This window comes from Lepeophtheirus salmonis, chromosome 4 (assembly GCF_016086655.4).
Source record: "Lepeophtheirus salmonis chromosome 4, UVic_Lsal_1.4, whole genome shotgun sequence".
NCBI classification, from domain to species: Eukaryota; Metazoa; Arthropoda; class Copepoda; order Siphonostomatoida; family Caligidae; genus Lepeophtheirus; species Lepeophtheirus salmonis.
The window spans coordinates 6,148,138-6,168,904 of record NC_052134.2 but is presented as its reverse complement, the minus strand read 5'-3'; the positions used below and the strand labels follow the sequence as shown (position 1 = coordinate 6,168,904).

Below are 20,767 nucleotides of genomic sequence, written 5' to 3'. Positions count from 1 at the left end.
GAGAAGGACTTAACAATATCTCTGCTACGCTGATGACATGACAATGATAGAGTCAGGGATTCCTTTTATTACCATCAAATCAGTTAGAATGTTCTTAAATATAATATCAAGTTATTCTAAGAAGTCTGAACTTTTCATCAATTAGGAAAAAAACTGAATTGTTGTTTCCATCTAGTAGCCTTATGGCCAAAGCATGGGCACTTTTTAAATTTATATATCATATTCATATCATGGGATCTTGCAATGGTGTCAACATTGAACATTGAATTAAAAAGAGATTTTGTCCATAATTAAGAAAACCACGAACCACTTGTCACCCCTAAATTAGCATATTTAGAATAAAATTTGTGCATAGAATACGTATATTGTACAAAGGGTAACTAATCCTCTGCGGGTAACTCCTTTTTGTTTAAAAATTTCTTCTGAAATAAGACATGTTCAGATTAATTTTTTTAAATTACTAAAGAAGAGGAACATATCATTTCAAAGAATGCACTATCCCTTGAAGCTTGGAGGTTTCAACATTATACCTATTGAAGACATGTGGAAATATCTTAACTACTACAGGATTAGAAAGTAATGGGATAGCCACAACTACTGATCTGACCTCTTGATTGCCTTTTTGTAAGAAGTATAATTTTGATTATAGTATTTGCCGATACCGTAGCCTCTCAAAAACACTTTTAATGCTTGGACAATTTTTCCTCAGAATCAAAGGCTTTTGTGATAGATCAGTCGATGTATTTAAAAAAGTTGAGCTTGCATTGCTGTAAAAGATGCCTGTCAATGACCTACTTAACATGAACTGTACTACAAATCGTGATTCGGAAATTTTAGCTGTTGTCGTCGCGTCAAAACCATTATGATAAACAAAATAGCTTTTTAATTTTATGAATCAATTTTAGGAAAATATACAGTTGCACAACTCCAAGTCCTTCCTTTTATAATTAAAAAAACATGCTAACTATTGCAAGCGTAATAATATATTCAAACAGTGCAACTCTTACACCTTTCATCTCTAATCTTAGTCGCCTCAATATTTTAAGGACTCCTTAATCTAGTATTAAAACAATTAAAAATAAATTGTTGATTCCACCTGAGAAGTAGTTCAAATATAGATTTTTGTCCGAAATTTTCGAAGCTGCTGGCAAATACATCAAAGATGGCTTATCATATCGTGTCTTCTGTGAAACAACAACACAAACGACTAACCATATTCTGTGGGATTGTAAAATCTTAGAAAGAAACTTCAACACTCTTAAAAAAAATTTGATAAGCCAACTACATAAAAAAGAGTTTTTATGTACTTCGAATAACGAAAAAATCAAAGCAATAATAATCAAGGCGAAATATATTATCCATACATTACGAACTGTCAAAGAAAATAACATTGCTAGAATTATGGCCAGTGTGAAAATGTATTATAATTCTTCATTATTGTTGTTTTAAACGTTTTATAATAATCTTGTTATTCTTACTAGGTTTTCTTTTTCTCATGATTTTAATTCTTTTTGAAACCTATTGTGTTTTTTCAATTGTTGAATGTTGAATAAAAAAAATTAAAAAAAACACAATAGGCCAAGAAAAAAATAATTAAGAATTGATTTACGACTTAGTAAAAGTTAATTCAAATTTAACCAATTAATGTTCGAAATTACATTTTAAAATTTTAGGTTATTAAAAGGCTGTTATAGAAGATGCTTGCTAATCATTTATAGAAACTTTTCAATGATGCCACATAATGCATAATATATGTATATTAAAAAAAGAAAAAGGTATAATGAAGGGCTATAAATGCATCAACCAATTTGATTCATATATATATTGACTAAGGAATAATTAATGGAATAATTTGAAGTACTTTATAAAGCAACGACGATATTTCTAGGAGGTAACTCATAAGCCTCATGTCTCCACCTATATAGATACATTATTTTCTTGCTCCATGGACACAAAATGGCTCGTTGCATACCTGTTGTGAGTGAGGAATTTCTAATGACGTACACTAAAGGGAGTCTGGTAAGCAAATCATTTTCTTTTTATCTCTCTTTGATAAGAGACTTTTAAATAATAATCTAAATCTACTTTCATTCCACACCACGTTATATCATATTATTTAATTAGATTTTATCATATTGTTTTATTATACTCTATCATAATGTTTTACTATATTTTATCATGAGTCGACAATTTTGGGCTTCTTTTTAGCCACTAATCGAAACAAAATCAATATAATAAAAACTAGAAAAATCTCTTCTACACATCTTCACTGCTGGTGTGAAAAGTGTATTTTCCAGCCACTTTAGACAGTCTCAAGTGAAACCCCGTGATCTCTTGCATATACCCTCATAGACTTGAAGGAATGTGCCTGGACTGTTTTCTTTAATTTATTGGGGCCCAGCTTGGCTTTTTTGAAATAACTCTTGTTCATCGTAGATCGTGGTGGCGGAGACAACCAAAAGCTTGTAGTACAAGAATGTAAACTCGTCTATTAAGTTAAAGAGTCATTTTCTCGACTTATTTGTAAGCTAGGGAGATCATTTTTTTTGTAATTAATTGTTTATGCTTCAATATATCAAAATATACATTTATTTCAATCACTTAACCTTAATTAATTATTGAATTAGCAGGTACTCAGATTTCAGTTGACTACCCAGTAAGTTTCAATATCTGCTTTCATGAGAAAATGCACTTTACACTTAAATGTTCTCTTCTCAAGATTTTAGAAATAATTATAACATCTTAGTTAAAAATTACATTTAGGTTATCATACACCAAAAAAATTACTTAACATTTACATATTTATATTTATAAATGTCGTGGTAAAAAATTAACTCTGACATCAAAAATTGTATTACATATCCCAAAACAATGTTCAGGATATAATTATTAAACAAAATATGCCCAATTAATAAAATAAATCATAAAAAATTTCACTTTAGAGCTGGAAAATGCTCAAAAAGAATAAATAAATTGTTTTATTAGAGTAATAGTTATACAAATTTGTTTGTTTATGTCGCTTCACAGTGATCAACTTCCCAGAAAATGAAGTTATGTAACAATATTTTTTCTACAAATATTTTAAAATCTCATAATTGAAAAGAAAAAATGTCCTTATTTATTGAAGCTTTAACTAATTTAATTAAAAACAATATCAATATTAACATAAAGTTTTATTCTTGAAAATTAAATATTTGGCATTTTTAATATACTAATTGAAAAAACAATAAATAATTTTATCTAATATTCTTAATTTATAAATGTTTTAATAAGGAGTTATTCTTAGTATTGTATCTATTAAAAATTATATTGGTACATATTAACATAAATAATGTAAACTCATCAATTGATAAGTTTACATTATCCGTTTTCTTAGTAACTATGGCACAAAAACTTGTAATTAAAACTCTTGCCTAAGGATATGCTTTATAACATAAATGTAAATTTAGTTATTCCAATTAATGAAACATCCAATATAAATTTAGGAACATTAATGCATTTCTAAGTTCATAAATATTTTATTCAATATGTAAGAATTGGCAATGATAAATATTTAATTTAGCCTTAAAAATTATCTAAAGTTCTATATTTTTACATAGTCATTACATAATAGCCTAAAATAACAAAATAACATGCTCAATACGTTTCACTTAAAAATAATGTTCTGTTTAACTATTGAGATGAATATATGGTTCAATGAAAAATATAAAGAGAAAACAAAAAATGCCTTATAGACGGTATATTTGTAAATTATATATTATTTATTATTGAACTATTATTTGATAAGATAAAATTACATTTAACAGTTAACTTGTAGTAATATTTTTTTAAATATTATAAAACTGCTAATTTTTTAAATTTCAAAAGTGTTGAGTAATATCAAAATTTCGTAATTAGTCATTTTTCAATTGATACACAGATTTACACCACAAAAAATTAAAATTTAAGGCTTACAACATATGATAAACACCTAAATATTTGTTCTGACATACCCAAGAAATTTGCGATAGGCTCAAATATCAAAAAAGGATACATGTACAACGTTAACATTGCAATTGCATAAATTAATGCAAATGATTAAAACAAAAAATCAATGTTTTTCGCCAACTTTTCTTTACCCTATGTTAGAGATAATCCTTTCAATAACGTAAACTGTAGTAAAAAAGAACCCCAAAAATCAAATTGATTTGAACAAGTATTATACTCGTAGTAACGTTATTCATTTATCTTTAAATATTTTCACCAAAAAGCTTAATTTTGATTCAACTTTGAACATGCGAAGTAACTTATAACAAAACCTGTGAAATTCTTGAAATTATTTGAAATTAACAAAGTTTTGTTTTAGTTTTTTGAAATTGTATTTGCTTCATTTACTTTTATTACTAAAAAAACTTAATTTTCAATATTAAGATTGTAATTATATTTTTTGCCCCATTGAATAGCGTCTAATTAAGAATACATAAAGATGGGTAAAAAATGTATATATGTATTTAACCTTTAACAAAAACAATCTCTTCTTTATTTTTATTTATAAAGGAAACAAGTTTCATCATTTTATTTTGGATTCTTAAAAAAGTGTCAAATGAAAAAAAAAAAAACTAAGTTCTACAGTATGTCCAAAAATTGATGGTGGTATTAAAAATATCCGTTTTATTGTAAAAAAAAATATTCTTGGTCGAAATAAAATGAAATTTGGCTGATACAATCATTGGGCAATATTTAATTTTTTGGATGCAATTATTTTGGACGATTGCGTCATACATCAGTATAAAAGAGCTCCGAAAACACCACAGGATGATAATTGAAATTTAATATCCGAAATGGTGAGAGAACACACTTTGGAGACCAGGGCGAAGGCTGTTGGTATGATAGAGGGTGGATCAAGCCAGAAATACGTTGGTCAAAGGTTACAGATTTCTCTCAGGACCATTGAGAATTGATGTAAGAAAAGAAAGAAAAAAATTAGGAAAGTTCCCAAACTGATGATTTCAAAATCTTTACCAAAAAGAACCATTCACAAGGAAACTTGCAAGCAAGATTGACTTCAAAGCGCTTTCAAATATCCAAGTCATCTGTCCACAACTGCCTGAGGCACTCTTTGAATGTTTTGTCATACAAACCTCGTCTGCACTCCAAACTTTCATAAAACCAAAGGAAGGCCCGGCTTCAATTCTGTCGCGAGCAGAAACACTGGACTGCAGATGACTGAAAATGTATCCTCTGCTGTGGTGAAAGTCCATTGGAGCTATTTCATACCCTAAATTCCCAAACAGATTGGGTTTGGGCAAGAGATAAGAAAGATATCGAACACACTCGAACTGAGAAATTTCCTCTGAAAATTCAGGGTTGGGCCGTTATCAGCCACCAGGCAGTGTCTGATCTTCCCCTAACTCCACGAAACCAAACTGTGACGGTCGAGTACTACGTAACGGAGATCCTCAGCAAGTCTCTGATGTCAGCTTTTTCTCGTATTGAAAAAACTGGACCTCCTTTAAAAAGGAAAACGTTGTTTGACACATCAAGAGCCATTTTCCAGCAGGACTGTGCCACTGCTCATCACTCCAAAAAAGCACAAAAGTGGTGTTCAGACAACTTGGATTCTTTCTGAGGCAAAATCACATGGTCTGCAACAGTCCTGATTGTCTCCCATTGAAAATTTGTGATCCTTGGTCCAGAGTGAACTCATTGAAAATGCGCCAGCAACTTCAGAGGATGAATTTAAAAAAACTGACAAAAAGCTTGGGAAAAAATTTCTCCAGATACCAAAATGCATAAAAAAATGTTTTAAGCTTAAAGATTCGGAAGTACATAAAGCTTTTCCCCAAAAAATCACTTGTTTAGGTTGTTTCATGATTTTTTTTAAAAAAACAGCATCAATTTTTGGACCTGCTGTACATATGTCTCTATTTTTCGATTTATTCAAATCTTAATTTTTTTAATATTTTCAGCGATTCAAAAAAATGTTTGTGTATTTATCTTTATTTTTCTTCAAAGATTGTATCAAACGAATGTGGCCCTTAAAAAAATACTAAGTTCCTGTGGAATGATTTGGAGGCTATTTAGTAATTTTGAATTACTTAAGCATGTTTATGAAGCTTTTTGAAAAATCAAAGCAATACTATTGAATAAAAGAAGGCCTGAGTATAAATAATAAATAGATTTCTTTGTTTTTTCGAACAGATTCCCATAATAAACCAAATATTTAAAAATTGGAAAACAAAACACTGAAATATTGTACAGTTTCTAAATACTTGACTATGGAGAAATACATTTTAGGAAACGCGGAAAATTTTATTTAAAGAGTGTTTTGGAATAAAAGAAAGAATTTGAAACAAAGGTATATGCTTGAAAAAGACAAAAAATATCCTATATTTTCTTTCCATGCATTTTTTTGGAATCCATGTTTTGATAAAAATTAAATGTTTTCTGATTAGGCCAATTTTACTAACACTATGTCAAAACATGGTCAAATAATTACCCGTAGCCATATATCACATTTGAAGGCCTTTTACTGTAGGCTGATAGTGTATGTTTGTAAACATATCTTTACATATACCTATATTCCTCATCCAAGCATATTTAATTACAGAACAAGCTAATACTACTCCTGACCAAATTTTGAAGATATACTGTGAGACATATAAAAAAGGATGTTGATATTAATTGATGTTCTATGTGCATAAATATTACGTCAATTTACATGAAACATCCAAAACACCACAAAGTATCAATCCATTTACTTTTTTTATGAACTACTCAATATTTAATAGGCATATTTCACTCAATTATAAACTTTCTTTTTAAACAAAGAAAAAAATGGAGATAGCCGAGAACAGGTATATTTACATACAATCTATGTAGACTTTGGACCAGTGACTCTCAAACTATGGTTTGCGAGTTATATTAAGTGGTAGTATGAGGTTTAACTACCTTGTAAGATAGAATATGAATTTTTTTTTGATATATTAAAAAATTAATTTTAAATATGCCATCAAAAAACAAAATCCTAAACCATTCTGTGAAATTATAAAAATTTAGAAGTTGCTTAATTTTTTTGATAAATTAATATATTTGTATTGTTGGGTGGCTCAATAAATGTCATTAGGGAGGTCGTCTAGAAACTTAAGTACACATACCTCAAATTGTGTATGAACTCCAGTTTATTGTACGAAGTGTCTTGAAAAAAGAGACAAGGAGGGAGTTTAAAAAAAAATATATCGTTTTGATAAAATACGGTTTTTTTAAATAAAATTGATCAAAAATTTAATAATGTACTCTGATATCCTAATACGTCCTCACTTAATATATATTGCAAAAAGTATGAGAACCACTGATCTGGACCATTCATTTGTTTTATAATACTTCTTTTGGCACCGACATTGCTTTTGAAATCATTCTTTTTAAGTGTTACCAAAAATTAGTAGAACCTTCGAATACTTGGGTATTTATAAAAATGAGAAAAATTAGTTGAACAATACAATTGACATCTAGTTTTAAATTTTAAGAAAAATCTTATTCTATAAATTTGATCTTACCTAACGCAATCAAGTAAAAAAAGTTCAAGATGTAGAAAAAATTTTGAATTCTTCCTTTAGTGCAAAACAACATCTTTCAATACGTAGTCCTCACTTTATTTTGTCAATAGACATTTAACTGCCAAACGGGACACTATAAAAAAAGAAATTATTATTATTTTTACAATATTTAATATTTTAGGCTTATTAATAAAATACTTATCAGTTGAAATTAAAAAAAGAAAATAAAATGAACTATAACAGACACAAAATATACACATTGTTATTATGAGTGCATTCACTCTAAAAAATTAGATACATATACTAAAGTTATAATAAATTATTCTTTAGAAATTTTCAATATTTGTGAGTTTGGGAGTGAATAAAAGATAAAACAGTCCTATGGATCGGTTCTTTTTTTTTATGGGTTTATTAAACATGTATTAAGTTACTACCTATCAAATTGTTTAATGTACTTTTTTTTGACAATTGTGTTCAAAAACATTAGTTGGTTAAATTTAAATAAGCCGTGAACAATTTCACATTATTATTAAAAAATAATCCCACTACTTGTAAATAACGTATAACAACCAACTGTTTTTTGTCTTTTTCTTCTGTTTTTTTGGAACTGCTGATAGATATGAAAAATAAAGATAACATTATGGGCATGTATTTTTTAAGAAAAAATGGAAATAAAAGAAAGGAGAATATTTTGTTGCGTATTATACATATTCGTTTTAACATACTCTCCTTATATATATATACTTATTTCTTTAAATGTACTAATATAATTTTTAAGATTTGTTTTAAATCTAAAACTTATTAACCTCTTTAATTTTGATAAAAATGTATTGTTATAAATATAAAACAGATAATCCAGGGTTTAAATAAGTGGAAAATATATTATGTTCACATAATTTCCCATCGAATCTCAACCACAGAGAAAAGTATCAAGATTTTGGAAAAAGTTATGGACAATTACACTTATCCTTTTAATATTAAAAAAAAAACTCAATTGCTTAACTCCTTAAATATATGAAAGACTGAGGTGCCCTCTCTGAGTCATCAGAAATGTTATATATAGTAATATTAATTGTAATCAACTTTATGAAGAAAATTTGAAAATCGATATCCTGCAAAAAATATTACATATAATACATAATTTTGCAAAACAATCTATTGTTATTTTTTACTGCCACTACTAAGAAAATGTGTCTGACATAATTAATCATATTGTTTGCATTTTTTGTCATAACTGTCATCGTAAGGAATTGTTTTTTTGTTTCAAAAAGTAGTTCAGCAAAAAATTATTACCATAAAATGTACTATTGATCACTGAAAAATACTCAAATTGTATTGTGAATATTTGTTTGTACATATAGGAAAAACACGCCATAAATTATATAATAAAATCAGTAAAATAATTTTTGTTTTCCAAGTTTTTTTTCAGTCATGTATATTTTTCGATCTGTTAAAAAAAAATATTGACTTTATAATGATGGTATCATTTACCAAAAAAAAACAACCCTGTTATTTATTAATTGTGCGTGTCTATACCTGTTATGAGGATTTATGCATTAGTATATTTTGATGTTCCATCCCTCGTGATTATATCCCATAATCATAACATACATATACAACAAAAAAATCTGACTTATTAATAATTAAATACAAACAAAATCATTTTGATACACACAAAAAATAACAATTTAGTAATACATATACATTTTGTATGTATTTTATGCTACCTTATATAAGCAAATGATCGAAAAATTGCTATTAGTATTGTGCAATTAAAAATATACCTGGATTTTATCTCATTTATGAAAATGTGATTTTTATGAACTCTAGAATAGTCGCCTGAAAACCAATTTGTGATATGTTTAAATAATATATATTTCACTATACTCTACATTCAATATGTCCTTTTTCAAAACAATAACAGTTTTGTTTGTGGCAAACAATTTGACAGCTTTCAGCAATTATGGAGGCACCCCAAAAGTAAGCCATATTGTTGTGGAAGAGGTTTTGGCTCTTTTTGGCTGTATGGGCTTTTCAACAGGATTCTCATTCTTAATAGTTTTAATTGTGTCTATGTGTTCCGGACAGAGATGCCAACGATCTTTGAAGACTTCTCAGCTCCGATGCTTTTGTTATTGTTGTTCCTAAAATTTGACACTTCGACACATGTGATAAAAACAAAACTTTTTTATATTTAGGTTCAATTGTTGTTTAGTTTCATAATAAACCTCGTATTTAAAAATAATGGGGATAAAATTGTAATTAAAGTTACTACAAGTTTTGGGTTCCCACTCTATAGACTAAAATTTTCCTCACTGCTATAAAATAGATTAATTATTTTTTTGGTTTAGATTCGAATGAATACCTTTAAATCCTTAAAGGTTGTCCTCACCACAATACTCATTACAAAAAAAAGGCTCTGGATACTAAAAATAAAATATCAACATATTTTAGTAAAATATTAAAATTTGATAAATAAATCTAACATAATAAATATTTTAATATTGTAATCTTTGAAAAATAATTTATCAAATTATGCAAGTTTCAAACTCATTCGCTTTACTCTATTACAATTATTATTATAAATTTTTAGGTCGGAGAAGAATTAATGGTTTATTTTACAGATAACATAGTATTTAAAAATGATTAGGTTTAAAAAAGAAAAGGAAATGATTGATTTTCTTTGCTTTAAAGTCATGGCCAAAAAAAGAATTAATTAAAAAAATATTGTTTAAATTGTTATTTTTAAAAAAAAGGGAAGATTTGATTTAACGAGAAGTAAATTTCATTTTGACCGACTTTTCTAAACAATTTTATGGAATTCTAATTTTCTTTCTATGTTAATAACGATTTTTTTTTTTTTTGCCAATAACTTCTTTGATTTTGATAAATTAACAACAACTTACTTCTTAGTATATATGTGATTTTGAGACGCCAAATTTAAACAGCCTAGGCTCAATATTGTGGGCACGCATAAAGGACACAAACTCTATTTTATGTAATTATGTATACTCATACACATCACAGGTAAAAAAATATATCACAAAGATTTGTTGTTCAATTTTGAGACAGATATGTCAAAAAATTTCAAACCGTATTGTGCCGCAGGTAAAGATTATGAAAATAACCTGTAATTTGTGGAAATAAAATCAAATTTTTTTTAGTAGATAATAAAATCAAAAACTAGTAAATTTTCTTAACATTAACTAAATACATTACTGAAACATACGAAAATGTTGACACCAAAATCAAAATTAAAAAAAAAAGTTACGTACCAACTAGGTTGAAATAATTTGTAGAAACAAGTTTTAATTGAATAACGGCTATTAAACAAATGCACTTTCTAATACATATCTATATAATAAAAACGAAGTTTTTTAAAGTAATACATCAACTATTTGTAATCAAGATATGTTCAATATAGAATAGAAAAAATATATTACACACTTTTTCACATTTGTTGATGTAGTAAAAAAAAATTAGAATTCATAAAAGAAATTCTTTGAAACTCCAATAAATTATTTCGAAATTTGTTAATAGCTTAGAAACTAATGAAGTATCACCCTTAAAAAATGGAAGTATAGTATGTCTCATTATTACTATATACAACATATTACAATGTTTCTGTCTTTCCAAGAAGTATTCTAGTGCTTAAATGATACATAGTTGAAGCCAACAATATATCGTCAATCTTTAAGTCTGACACGTGCAAGTTTGCATTGAGAGAATAGTCTATAAAACCGATGCACTTAATTATACAATTCTCCAAAATAAGTGTCAATAGCCAAAACTTTGTGAAAAGACATGTATTGCATCCTACATATTTTTATTTACAAATGAAATCTAGTCTTTTGTATCAATATATATTAACATATGTATAAAAATTTATTTACACAGGCATCAGAATAAATTATATACATTCTTTTTCTTTAATCTGTAGAATGTGAAAAGTATATGCAAAAGTTATTAAAAATAATAAGCTGTGCATATTATACTTAGAATGATATATTAAAAAGATAATACATATCTTCTTCTCTATATGTGAGTACTGCTATGAATATATTGCTTTTCATTTTGAATTATGAATGAATGAATGTAAGGTACATTATTATTTAGCAAAAAAACATTGTTCTTTTTCCCTGTATAAAATACAAGAAAATTATTGTAAAACTGTCAATAATGCAATCAAAAATACCCAATCATTTGCTAAAATAAGAGGCTGTCTATATTTTTCTTCATCTCGTATGTTGAATATATGGGTATAAGGAGCTGAAAAAATAAAAGGAAGTGGTTATTTCAAACAAATACTAAACACATCAACAACTTGAATTAATTCCTGTCAACTTTTGACTATTTGTTTACTCATCCAAGCCTTAGTGAATAGTAGAGCTAAAATGATACAGTTCATTTTTTCAATGTCTTTTCCATTGCTCCTAACATAGACCAAGATACATAGGGATAAGGTACAACGCTGACCAAAAGTTTTAAAAACATTTTTAAAACTAAATAATTCAGTGTATAATCCAAGGAATTTGATTTTTTTTAAACGGCTCAGATTAAGCAGATTTATTCCCCGTGTAGACGCGAAACTTTTTAATTCTAAATAAAAAAATACAGAATCGTTTAAAAAGTGTTGCCGTCTCAACGGGGTAAAAATAAATATACTTAGGTAGCTTATTAAAAAATTTAAAGTATGAACATATGTACACTATTAATAATTTATGCATTAAAACAAAAAGCAAATGTACATGATTCATGATTGATAACTTTACAAGAAAAGTTTCTTTTTTAATTTAGAAATTAATTTTAATACTACAACTTTTTTTGCATAAAATTTTACACAAATTAAAATGAAATTATTGCCATTGCCCATATTAAACTTTATTTTTTCATACTCAAACCACTTATTAGTGCTCTAATTCTGAATTTGTACAGCTTGAATTAGCTCTTGCTATAGATTTAACATAAAAAGTTCCCTCTACAATAAATTGAAGAATATATTCACGGTTGGAAAGAATTGACTAAGGCAAACATTTGATTCTATACCTGTTTTTTCTCTTTATGGAGATAAAGTTGTGATATAAAGAAGCAGTGATGGAAAATACATTTGAATGTTGGAATTTAAAGCCCTAAAGGCAAAACTTTAAAACTGTTCATCCAAAAAGAGAAAGGCAAAAAAAAATGAGTAAAAGTGTTGTTTATCAAGGTTTTCATGACCACATCTTTCGGATTATTCTAAATTTAACAGTTGTTATATTTATAACAGCATAGGCTTCCTTTGGATTATATTTTGGGAGGTCTTGGCTTTTGGATTTTTTTTTAAATCCAAAAATTTAATTGCAAGCACAAACATATTCAAATTTAAAAATCCAAAGCTATAGACAATTTTTTTTTTTTTTTCATATAACAATTTCAAAAATCCGTAGTTTTTCTCAAAAAGTTAAATTTATCAGCAAAAATTTTAAAAATAAGTGGCAAAAAAGTTCTGCCATAAGTCATATATTCAAGGTATGATGAAAAAATCAAAAGAACAAGTTGATTTACCAGAAACTGTTCAATAAACAACAAAAGGTATAACAGAGGAAAAATATTTATTTCACAATTTCAAAGTATTAGAAAGGCTAATATTTTTTAAGCTGTTATCCTTTTATTGTGAAAAACTGTACAACTTGGTAAAAACATATCTAATTGGACAATGCACTCCGTATAAATTATTATTTTGAGCTCAATGTACATGAGTTTGCGTTTTGGTCGTTCCTAGTGAAGAAAATATGCTTTATGTATTTCAAATTAGAAAAAATATATATTTATTTTTGCTAGTATTACGCAATTCCTCCTTGCTATTCAAATTATATAATTTTGTGTTTTATATATATCCTCGTATGTATATTTACATTTATGATATGAATAAAGATTATTTTAAAATGCGCATTTTTTTTGTTACTGTCGCTAGTAGTATTAATTTTTTTTAAATACCAGTTAACCTATTTACTTATTTAACATTAGTTATACATATTTTCAAATAAATAAAATCTTCATACTGTTTTAATTAAATGGTATTGAAAACTTGTTTTTTTTCCATACTCCCTGCAGCTGATTTTAAGTTAAATGTTAAATGTGTGGGAAAATATTGTCTTTAATCAGTATGAGTTGAAGTCATCTCTTATAGAGACAAGGTATATAAGAGAAATTGTATTCATGAAGAAGGAAAAAAAACACACCCAATTTGTCAGGGACGCGGAGTTCATCGAGAAAGTACAAAATACCATTGACCCGTCCCGGAAGAAGTACTTTGTCACAATTAGAAAGGAATTGTGATCCCCTGGATCACCTTATTTCCCAAGACAACTCCTGGCTGTGGAAAAAAGCCTATACATCCTACCATATTTTCAATAATTATCTTTGCTGGCCTTAGGACAACTGCTAAAACCTCTTAAACAAGTACCAATTACCCTCCAAGCAGCTCCGATCTTAATCCAATTAATTATTTAGTCTGGGGCTACTTTAAGGAACACACTAATATAATTCCCAACACAACTAAGCCAAATCTGTTGGCCTCCATGAAGGAGCACTTCACATTCATACCCGGAGACCTCGTCATCAAGGCATGTTCCAACTTTAGATGATATATAGAGGCCATTGCTGGGGCTAACGACGATTTTGTCGACTGAGCCTTGGGGCACATGACTTATAATGACTTTTTTTTAATTTGATATAAAAAAATAAAAAATCACAGACTTAATGGTTTTTTTTTTTTTTTTTTTGCTAATACGAGTAAGGTCTGCGGATTTTATCTTCGAGTCTTGCATAGTTGGCTTCACGATAACTGTTTTATCCGTATGAAACGTTCATTAAACATTAATATTTCTCTAAAAAATAACTATCTACCTCCATGAATATATCATTTTAACTAAATTAACAAGGTGAATTTTCCAAAGAGAAAAAATTTACTTACGTCAAGTGGGAAACTGAAAGAAAATGATCAAATTACGTTTTCTGTGGTATTATAAAAAACCACATATTATACTTGGGAAAAGTATGTCAACAAAAACGATAAATTTACCCAAATTTACATGTTCATTTCGCTACTTGCTTTAAAAATACAAGAAGAAAAGAGACGAAAAACGTCTTACATATCAATAGAATGTCAATTATCACCTTGAATTCGGATAGTTTGAATATTAAAAAATTTGACCATGTTTTTTTTCCTCTTGTGTCCTTGAAATGAATTGGGTTTTTGAAACAGTTTAATCTTTCTGGTGCTCTACAAATATGTCATCCCTCGTCATTTTTTGATCGATGGAATGTAAGTGAATTTAATTTTAATGCATGTTTTTGTTTTCATTATTATTTCAGCCTTTTTGTTGCCTTTTTCCTTATTTTTTTTTTTTAAATGTATTAAAGAAGTGGTTCTTTTTTTCTCTGTCATTCATTTTCCAAAAACTTGGATAAAGTGTTGGATAATATTTTTCAAATATAATTGAACTTTTTGTGTTGATGTATGTTGATTAATGTTGCATTGTTGTTTTTGTTATTGCATATGCTATCTGTCAAGTGATGCATAAGTAATTTACAATTGAGAGTGATGTACTAAAATATGTCATCAGACCTTTTACATCTAATATAAAAACAAGTACATACCTGGTATGCATAAACATTCTTAGTAATTGGAAATTAGTTAACTATGGAGACTTAATTGTATCAGATAAAAAAACTGAAGAAAAGTTAAGTAAGTTCAAGACTACGTAGATGGAAAAGACATACAATCAATTATTATGCATTGGCTTCCACCGAGTGGTCCATTAAAATCAGAACACTTTGAATTTATTAATAAACGATATAATTTCAACATAGCTCAAACTATAAATAGATTTGTGCCTAACTTTCTTTATAATAATTTTAGCGGCCCATAGCAACAATGATGGCTTCCAAGTGTCGATGGAATGCCTGGCACCCTCAGCAGACATAGTCCTTTGTCACGGTGTCCAAAAGCTGGCAAAAAGTGTCATTGAGAGCCCCGGTGTTTCAATGACGAACACTGCAGGACATGGAGTGCATGTTTGAGTGTTGGGATGAAAATTTTAAAGTTCAAAAGAACTCAAAAGACACATTCAAAACTCATTCAAAAGACTCTTGCAACGGAGAAGATAGTTTTTTTATTGTTGGTGACAAAAGTGGCCTCTCTGCCCAAAAAAGTTTCTTTTTATATACTTTTTTGATAGTTCTTTGGCCACTCTGTTGTTAACCCCCATTATCTCTTGCTTGTGTCCTTATGGGCTTGAGGGGAATGTCGAATACTGATAATAGTTTTCACAGAGCTCTCAACGTGAGTAACATATGCCTATATTTTTTATAAAATATTAATATTTTTCAGAGTTTTATTATTTAGCCACTAGACGACTCTCCATCACTAATATAAGTAATCAACGGTCATTCCCCATTAATTCTTCATATATAATTATTCATCTCTTTTTTTTGGTGTATAATCTGTTTGTACAATTTGTAACTTTTTTTATACAAAATCTTCAATTTGTTTTAAAAGAAAAAAGTTTTTTCCTTGAATAAATATGAAAATTCCTTTGGAATATGTAATTCAAGAAATCATGACGCCACGACGCTTAAATAGGTAGACAAAAAATATTTTGAAGATTTTTTTGACAATTAGCAATGTATTAACATCCAGTTATAGAGTGTTAAATGTAATCCTGAAAAATTACTCAAATTAAAAAGAGGAATAAAAAAGACTAACAACATATCGTATTACAAAATTATTTAACTTTAATGGTTATCTTCCCTTCAAATCCTGATGCAAGGTATTTACCTATTATGTTTAGCCATCTTTACATTAAAATGGAGATCTATAAATAAAAAATTGTATTTGTCTATAGTAGTTGTCACGTATGATTAGAAATGGTATCTTTGTGAGGAAAAAATGAGTGCGAGAAGAATACAAAATGGAGATATATGGTACTATTGAATTAAGACCCCAATTAATATCAGCAGTTTGTTATATAATTTTCTCAGGGGGGATGCATAACTGTCATAAAGAGAAGAACCTTCTGCTTCCTTTAAAAACACATTAGTAAAGCGAAAATATTACAATTATATTTGTTTTATTATTCATTTTTAAAGCAATTAAATGTATATATTAATTATATTATTAAATATTAATTTGGGAAAGCAATCATTTTTTTTTGTAGAGAAAATATTATTGCTAAATAAATTGATATATTTGTCTTGTTTGGATAAATACATTATATATTAGGAACCCACAAAAATCATTCTTTAAAACTTCAATAAATAATTTAAAAAATTGGCAATAACTCAGAAACTATTTATGTATCCTTCCAAAAAAAATCGTTATCAGATGTTTAAACTAAGAATTTAATAAAAAGTAGAGAAAAAATGTATTACCACGACAGTTTTGTTACTGGTGGTTGTGGAGGAATACACACTATAGAGAAGTCATAGAGAGTTAATTAAAAAACTAATTTTTAAGAATGGAAATTTATACGGAAAATGTCGATTTAAATTTTTTCAAATAAATGTACTTTTGTAAAAACGTTCAATAGGTCACAATCTTATCAAGATAAGAAACATATTGAAGAATCTATTAATTATAGCTTTATTATATAATTATTTTTTTAGAACTTTATATATATTTTTTTAAACGTGATATATATCTCAGTAAATATAATTTTTCAGACATACATAAGATCTATTATAAACTATACTAAACTAATTCTTTAATGGAATAAGTTTTAAAAAGGATGAGTCTTTAAAAAATCAACTCCAAAATGTATTTTTGTATATTACAATCATTGTAATTTACATTTATTAAATATAGGTAATATATGCTGCTTCATGTGAACACATATTCCATTTAAATGAAAATCTATGATTATGAGCAAAAATACAGAAAAAAATAAATAATATCATAAATATTAAAGAATTAATGGTAAATACGATATATGTATAATGTGTATTCATATATTAATGTATATATGTTAATAAATGTTTAATCCAAACCTTCTACTATGTAACTTGTAGTATTCCCAAGCGAAGAGTAGCAGGTAGAGGATGTAGATAGATAGATCGACATATACACACACTGCACAAATACATTTTCCGCTAAGAACAATTAAAATGGACTTAAATAAATTTTGATCCCTCTCAATTCATTTTTGGCGTAGTAATAATAATTTAAATTAAGCAAAAATGGAATTTTAGGGACAAAGTTGAACATTTTTAGGTCTCTTGTAAGACCGTACTAATTATGAGTAAAAAATTGCACTTTTTATATTTCTTGTAATAGCTCTTTCAGTTAAAAATATTCTGCACAATGTTTTTAATAATTTAAGCATACGGTTAGATATTTTTCAGTAGTAGTTTTTCGGAATGATATAATTAAGGCCTTTAAATGGCAAGTCAATTTTTTAAACACTTTGTGTGACTCAAATACTATGCCCGAAGGAGTCTGCCCAGGTGAATTGATTGTTTTTTAACAAAAAGGAGAACCATTATTTTGTGCTGTCTATAATAATTCAGGGAAACTGCAAGTTTTATATCCCTGAAACTATTAACGACATTTCTTAGCTGATAAACTAAATACCAAAGAATATAATAAGTACATTTTATTAATCATGTCCTTATATTTATTATGGAAGAAGAGGCCTAAAAATGCGAACTTTTCTCTCAAAAACATTTTTTTCTAATTTAATATTGTCCCTACCCCACCAGAAGTGGCATGAAATGCCTCAAACATGGCCCATGTAAGTTTTTAGATTACCTCAAGCAGAAAAAATATTCGAGCAATTGGAGAAAAAATAAACTTGAAAGTAAGATGGTCTAATATTTACGTATACAGTAGTCAAATTACACCACAAATATAAATTGAATGAAAAATAGCATCTCACAATATATCTATTGGTAGCTATTTTAAAACTGTTTATTTTTTTAAATAAAAAATTATATTTTTCTGTATAGCCCTCTGCAGATAATTATATTTTATTAAAAAATAAAAATAAAATTTCATGAATGTCTGGAATTTTAATCAGGAAAAGAAAAATGAGATTTTTAAATATAATATTTTATTCCTCTCTTCCTATAAACTTACTCTCAATTTAGATTCCTATAAAATCCTTATTTCTCAAGGTAGAATCTACAAATTTGAAATACTTAAATATTATTTATCAAAAAGTTGGCAAATGATGCTAAATATCATAACATTAAATATTTTAATAGATTATGTTCATTTTTTAGGGGTATGGATATTTAAAAAATGCGTAATGTCACTTCTAAAAGGCAAAATTTGGCAAACTATACTGGCTTTTAATTGAACATATTATATGTTATTGAAAATAATACACTTCAATCTATCAAAAAATGTAAAATATTTTTTTTTAAATTAAGTACATTGGTAATATTGCACATTTAGAAAAATATATAAGAGTTACACAAAATAATATAATCTTCTTCATCAATACACCTAGCGCAATAAAGTTTAAAAGATTAAGATCAAAATAAATTAGATACAAATGTAATCTCAAATCAATTTAAATTGAAAATATATTTATAAAAGACAAGCTTTATTGCATAACAACTTACAATAACATATTTTTCAAAAGTGGCTTACAAAATTAATACTGATTAAATGAAAATACATGGAACATTATTCTGGACGAGCAAAAAAAAATTGTTTGATAAAAAAATGTTTTTTGTTTGGAGATTACTCACTCAAAATACTTTGAGCGGATATAGTGAGTGTTAGGAATTAGTATTCTTATAATTTTTAGTATTCTGCTATTCGCTAATTTTCTGTTTAATAATAGACTAATAGAAAGGAATTTATGTATTCATAGTGCAGATGGTACACATATTTTAAATATTTTTGTGTATTTTGTTTTATGTACACATTTGAAGAAAATCAATGTGTTATATTTAATGCCCTTATGTTATTCATGAAGATAAAGCTATTCTTTGTCTGCCCCTTTGTTTAGATACTGTTAATCTAATATATTATTTTTCAGTTAAAGAAACCAATGACAATTATTGTACGATTGGGCTGGTTTTAAAGGAATACTTTCCCCAGAATCCCCTTTCAACTGGTCTCCTACCTTACGTATGATTTTGTAAGAAATTTAAGCATATGCAAAATATTTTTTTTTTTAAAGACCATTTAAAAAGGTATTTGTGCATAAAATATGTTACTCTTAGCAACGATTTCATAACAGAAGTTATTATTAATTAATTAATATTTTATACTAAAAGTCAGACAGACTTAGTCAAAATATAAGAAAAAGAGTAAATTCCTGTTAGTAATTAAATTACTTTTGGTATCATGACTTAATATTATGATATGTGGCATGTCCCTTAAATCTAATTATTGTCATTTTAGCTTTTTTGACAATTGTGACTACTTTAAAATGTATTTTTTCAATTATTGATGCAAAATAATACTTATTCATTATTTATTACCGATTTTTGACGTTATAATACATGTGAGTTTTATTTAAAATTATGGAAATATCAAGCATATCAGAGGCCTTCTTTGATATAGGTTTATTTTTGGCTATTTAATTTTAAAAAAATGATTTTTTTTTCTTGCAAATATAACAAAAGATCTATTGAACTGAGTTGTAGTAATTTCTTAGTTTTTTCCTCTTGTAGCGGGAGCGCTTGAGCTTTCACTTATAAAATTGTTAGTTTTATATTTTCAAGTCTTGGCGTACTAAAATCAATGTTTGAGAACCCTCACTACCAGCCATTATTTTTTCCCTTTAATCTTTTAATTATTTCACTTTGATCATGTCATTCCGGAAATGAATTGTAAAAGTTATGTTAAGAAATACATACAATGATTGTATGTTATTATATTCTATAAATAAGTCGTATAATGTACATATACAAACATATTTTTGGTGTCAATCACGAAAAATGTAATAAAAGAAAAAATAAAATTTTTCTTTCAGTTTTTATTTTTATTGAAGGCCATTCTATGAGGAGAAAGTAATGAAGATATACATTTCAAAGACTTTTTGAAAGTCAAGATTAGATATTTACAAAATACATAAGAAATAACAATTATATATTTGTAGGTACTCCGTCCTTCTGAATTTGTAGTGCGTAAATTTTTTATGCTGGGATATGATTCACCCAAAATTATTAAAAAGAATGAATGTAATTATTAATTTGTTTGCTTAAAAAAATTAACACTAGCTTTTTTTTTTAAT

The 20,767-nt window shown here is 27.2% G+C and overlaps 2 protein-coding genes across 7 annotated transcripts in view; both read right to left on the bottom strand.

The window, feature by feature from the left end:
- The window catches only part of LOC121116473 (protein amalgam), a 251,936-nt gene that overhangs the window by 63,458 nt on the left and 167,711 nt on the right, over positions 1–20,767 (bottom strand). For 4 of the 5 annotated variants that reach the window (XR_011779596.1, XR_011779597.1, XM_040710726.2 and 1 more), the window contains exon 2: positions 7,536–7,668. Coding sequence is in view for 2 of the 5 variants with exons in the window: in XM_040710726.2 (XP_040566660.1) it covers positions 7,536–7,608 (73 nt within the window). In the remaining 3 variants the exon portion in view is untranslated. Of the gene's footprint in view, positions 1–7,535; positions 7,669–8,084; positions 8,130–20,767 lie in introns of those variants that run through there. The other variant, XR_011779598.1, reaches the window with a different exon arrangement.
- Positions 1–20,767, bottom strand: part of LOC121116458 (uncharacterized) — a 423,817-nt gene that overhangs the window by 260,723 nt on the left and 142,327 nt on the right. The gene's annotated exons all lie outside the window — the stretch shown is intronic.